A 5,690-nucleotide genomic window follows, 5' to 3' on the forward strand; every position below is an offset into this window, starting at 1 on the left:
ATTTTATATTTTCTCCTACAAAACACCTTCCTCGTGGGATCGATATCTTTATACTATAACTTGACACGGTTGTGCACTTGCAATAATTTTTGGTACATGTTTATGCCGCATCACCCGTGAAATTTCGAACATATTTTTTGTTGGACCCTAGAGGGGGGTGATTAGGATCTTATGCTAATCTAATCTGATTTTATGCTAATTAAAACTTATTAAATAAATATTCTTGCAAGATAGATATATAATATGATATGAGCAAGAATATGCAATATGAATGAAGAGATATATCCTAGCAAAAAGGTATATGATGAAATATATGCAATGATATATAAACTAACACAAGAGGAAAATAAACAATGCAAATACACAATATGATCACAGAGTTCGGACCTTCCGTCCTACGTCTCCGCTCCCCACTCCCGGAGAGAAATCCACTAACACAACCATGTTTTCTACGCTAACCCGAATAACGTTTATACCACACAATATCGGTTTTCAACGCTCACCGATCAACGATCACAATCTCACAATGTTACTATACTCTACACCCTCTAAGTGTTGGTTTCTTCGTGTGCTTCCTCAAGTGCTTGGATACAACTTCTCCCTAGGTTCGTCAACCGACGCCACTCCTCTTGGAAGCAACCCCGTCTCTCACCACACACTCCTCTCGGTGTACTAATGTAATACAAAGTGAATTTCACAATTAGGCACGATACAAAGAGATTGTTCTCTGCAATGAATGAGAACAAAATATAAGCTCACTCTCTAGGTTACACAATCCCACAACCCAATTATACTATGAATGTAAATACAATAAGCTCAATGGTTGCGTGTGTAAACAAAGAGAAATAAAATCAAACTCAATTAAAGTCTAGCAAATATAAATATGACAATGTAAATATAAATAAGCTAGATATTTGAGTTGAGTATAGTTGGATGCTCAAACACCAATAGACGATCTCCTCAAGCTCTTGTGAAATAGATTTCACAAACTCGAACTCTCAAATACTTAAAAGCTTCTTAAACACTCTTTTAAACAAAAACAAATCAAGCTTAAACCCTTGTTAAAATCTTTTAAAACATTCTCTTAGATATCTTGAAAGATGAGAGCAATGTGGTATTTATAGAAACCCAAAACATCAGTAGAAACCCAAGCAAAATGACCAAAAAACCAAATCCCACAAAATCTGAAAAGTGCAGAAATATAGCCGTTATTGATCGGTGGTCGACCGCAGAGCCACCCAGCTAAAAAACAAAGTTGACTCTCTGGATTTTCTACGGTCGACCGCAGCGCCAAGGGCGATCGACCACGATCTGATGAAAAATAAAAGCAGTCTCTAGAAAATTGGCGGTCGACCGCAGCGCCAAGGACGGTCGACCACGAGCTGTTGAAAAATAGAGCACAGTCTCTGGACTATCGGCGGTCGACCGCAGCGCCAAGGGTGGTCGACCGCGAACTGATATTTCAGATATCCAGGTTTGAAAATAAAATACTGAATTTTAAACTGCCTTTAAAATTAGCAAATAAATTCAAAAAAATATAAAACTTTGGGAAATGATTGTAGACATGATAATACACATGCTACAATAACTGGTTTTTAAAAAGGACCTCCCAAATAAAAAATATCATCATTTTGCAAAATAGTCTTAAACATGAAAATGTAAATATATGAGTTTTGACATTTTAGCTTAACCATGTTTTGAAATATTACAAAATGATTATATAGACTTAGTAAAAGATGTATATGATTATTGTTAAGTCCAAAAACTAATAAAAAATATATTTTCACAAAATTGTATATTCTATACAATATAAATTCAAACATAATAGAGTATGAAACATATGAGGATGTATATGAATATATATTTGTTTCATATCTATGAAATTAAACCAAAACACAATAATAAATATGGAATATGTAATTTCATATTTATATAAACTTGGAAACCAAAACATGCATGTATATATATAACTATATATATACATAGAAACCAAATACGTGTGTGTATATATGATTGAGCTTAAAGTACCAACACACATAATATAAATCTAAACTAATGTTACCCAAGCTTGATCTTGATCTTCAATAAGCTTGACTTGGTAAACTCGCGGATGAAGCTAGAACTTGGATCTTCAATTTGAATTACATAAGCTTCACTCCACAATTCCGTCAACCTCCATTGGATTTGATCGTTGAAGCGCAATCCATCCAACCTCCAATTCGTTGTTTGTCTACAATAAATATATAGAAACACACAAATACTAGACAAACAACATAAGTGGTAAATTGTTTGTTAAACATCATCAAAACAAAGAGGCCAACATTTTTGTCAAAATCGACCTAATTTCAGCCAGATGGCTGAAACTGGATCGATTTTGACAAATAAGTTCAAAAGAGATCGAAATTTGTAATTATTTTGTAAATGAGTCGATTTTCAAAATTTGTCCTCTCAATGTTTTCGCAAAGAACTGTGCCTTAACAGGAAATCGTTTTTTTTTAAGATAAATAAATTGGGGGAAGGTAGCATTGTCTTTTTTTATTTTTATTAAACGCAGTTTTTAACTTAGTTAGAAATAAAAAGTGACCAAAGTTCACATCCGACCAGCGATGCAACGACTGGGTTAAGAAAAAGAAAACGAAGGACTAATTTTAATATGAGGTCCTAATACAGGGACCAAATTGAACTTTTTAGCCAAAGCAGCACTACTAGTCGTGTCGAAGGCTAGATCGGTAATTTTTTACTCGAAATAAAACAGAGGACAAACCTCAGCCGTCAGATGCTTGCTAGATCAGTCGAAAGTCAAAAGCTCCGGTCCCCCCTTCGACTTCTCCAAATCGTCGCCCGCGGGCGGCTTATCCCCACCACCGTATTCCTCCCCCGATCCATTTCCACCTCGATTCCGTCGCCATGCTTCGCCGCCGCCGCCTCCTCCTCCTCCTCTCCGCGCTCTTCCTCTCCTCGGCGATTAAATCGGCCCTGCCGCACGGGGACCACGGCGAGGAATCGGGAGGGAGCTGCGCGTTGGCTCTTGACGCAAGAGTAGTCGCCGAGTACGAGCCAGGCGTCGTTACTGTCGACGGGCACGCCGATGAGTGGGCTGATGTTGACGGGCCGGAGTTTGCTTTGCTGCCCGCTTTGGACCCGGATGAGGACAAAGCCTACGGCGGCGGCAAGATCGCCGTTAAGGTATGGTCACCGCCCCCGTTCAGCTCTATAAATTATCGGCTAAATAAACATCAGAAAACCCCCTGAACAGTTTGGTATTTGCTGGGATTTGTGATAATTTGCTTATCTAGGCTTCTTATGGAAGCAAATTATATCATTGGGTCATAATATAAATCATAAACTGGTATGAAAACCGGCGAGGTGTCTGGTAAAATTGTGCTTGAAGGCCATTTTTATGAGTGAAAAAGGACATGAACAGACATAACATTAGCTAGGAAGTTAAACAAGATACTTTTATGATAGATACGGTAATAATGTGAAAAGCTAAAGGGAGTATATATGACCTAAAAATTACAAAAAGGCAGAAGCTGCTTTTTAAAGAACATCATCAGGTTCCTTCTAAAATCACCCCCTTAAAAACAGCAGCAGTTTCTTTAGGAATGCAAAATGAGTTCTACCAAACACCATTATTGACTTCTGCTTAGGCAACCTAAAAAAGGCAACACCAAACTAAGTGGGGGTTATCAGAAAGCTCCTTTTAAGTTTAAGATTTGATGAGAAACCCCCTAATTGCGTTAACTATATTTTTCAGATGTGTGGGTAAGAATTACCACGTGTAATTTTGCTAAAGTTGGGGTGGGGGGGGGGGGGGGTTGGGTTCTGTTAAACCTTACTCAGGGTGGTTTGCTGATGATTAGAAGGTGATGGGGGTTATCCGTTAATTGTCCAAAGTTGCAGGGTGTTTTTTTTATATTGAGCCTTTATTATCTTAAAAAAAACTAGTTAAATTGTTAATTGTTTATAAGCTTGTTCAGATCTGTTTATATTTTTTCATCGTTTTAGGCATTGCATGATGGTATTAATGTTTACTTCATGTTACAAGTCGAAGGGGAGTATGCCTACTCTAAGGGGTAAGTCTTTGGTTTATTTTTATATCTGTTTTGAGTGTTCTTTATAAATCTAACTATGGATGAAGCTTGTAGCATTAACATACTCATTTTTGCATTAAAGTGCGAGGTTATATTTTAACTATTTTTGGTAAGAAAAAAGAGTTAACCAACTCATACAACCTATGATCAGATGGATGAGGATTTGTTAAGGGGAATTATTTGGTTATACGGAAAAAAAGAGATACAAATGTTGAAATTGCAGTCATTAATAAAAAGAAGATTTAAATTTTAGATCTCACACCCAGACCAATGCTATGAAAGGCAGGCACCTCACTGCATCTCATGCACCTCATTGCGCCTCATGCGCCCTATGATGCGGGGTGGTGGCAAAGTATCCCGCGTCTAATGCGGTAGCCCCCTTTTAGCGCTTTGCAAGTGAGGAGATTTGCGTTGGGTGCATGTAAGGCATAGCCTTGTATATTTTTGTCTTTTAACATTATAATCAGATCTTTATATGTGATAATCCATATCCCGAGAAGCAAAAATAAACCCATTAGGCCTTTTTAGAAGCCCGATTGAGGACCCTAAATGATCCTTCCTAATTATCTGATTTTGCTTCGATATTAATCTTGGTTTGACTTTTGATTTTGAAATTATGAACTAACTACTATGTTGGATGCGCTAACATTATGAATTAAGACCTTATTTTGTAATTTGATAGTAGATATTATTTGTCTTGACATATTTTGTATGTGAAAATTTATAACCATGTTCTTTCGCGCTTGATAATCTGTCTTGAAGAATTATGTGTGCGTTGTGCGCTTTGCTTCACTCGGGCGCATGCATCGTGTTGTGCCACGCAACATTGAGCCCTGCATTACACCTCACGCATTGATAACACTGGCCTGGACTACTCACATGCCAAGCAACTCATAGCCAAATAATTGTTGATTCCTTGTTGCAACTGAATGCAGGATATCTTATATAAACAGAATTTTCATCGTTCTTCTCTTTAAGAGCTTGTTTGTTTGCAAGTAGCTAGTTTGCAGTAGGTATGAAGTAGCTAAAGTAAAATAAAACCTACTACCACTTCTTAGCAAAGAAAACTTGTTTGTTTCATTAAAAGCATTAGCTCTACTTCCTCAATTGCTAATGTGGTGCGTACGTTTCATCATCATTTCCGAAAAACTTTTGAGCCCCTCCGAGCTCGAAAGCGCTTCAGAAGTGGAGGACAATGGTGTGGGGTTCCTACGTGAAGTGGGGGATCACGTGAATTAGGGATCCGATTGGATTGCTCTTCTCAATTCAAAGGTTTACATTGGCCATTTTTGGCACATAACAACTCTTAAAAATAAGGAATCATATTTATATGAAGATTTTTTCAATTGACCCTATTCTTTTGCCCTGATTTTTTTAAACTCACAAGCTTTAAAAATCCTTCATACACTAAAAACATCCAAGCTTATTTTTTAAATAAGAAATTCATGTTAATGGGCTATAAACTATTACAAGTGTGACAATTCAATCTAAATGCTATAATATTTATTAGATTACTGCAATAAAGAGAGGTGATCTTGCTATAATATGTCATGTATTAGTGACTTCCTAATAATATTTTCTATTGTTATCGAGACA

At 37.0% G+C, this 5,690-nt stretch overlaps 1 protein-coding gene across 2 annotated transcripts in view; it reads left to right on the forward strand.

The window, feature by feature from the left end:
- Window positions 2,774-5,690, forward strand: part of LOC109849146 — a 13,616-nt gene continuing 10,699 nt past the window's right edge. Inside the window, exons 1-2 of one of the 2 annotated variants that reach the window (XM_020418957.1) lie at window positions 2,774-3,186; window positions 4,009-4,076. In XM_020418957.1, coding sequence (XP_020274546.1) covers window positions 2,908-3,186; window positions 4,009-4,076 — 347 coding nt within the window. In that variant the 5' untranslated portion in view covers window positions 2,774-2,907. The remainder of the gene's footprint in view (window positions 3,187-4,008; window positions 4,077-5,690) is intronic. The other variant, XM_020418958.1, reaches the window with a different exon arrangement.

This window comes from Asparagus officinalis, chromosome 7 (genome assembly GCF_001876935.1).
Source record: "Asparagus officinalis chromosome 7, Aspof.V1, whole genome shotgun sequence".
In the NCBI taxonomy this organism is placed as follows: domain Eukaryota; kingdom Viridiplantae; phylum Streptophyta; class Magnoliopsida; order Asparagales; family Asparagaceae; genus Asparagus; species Asparagus officinalis.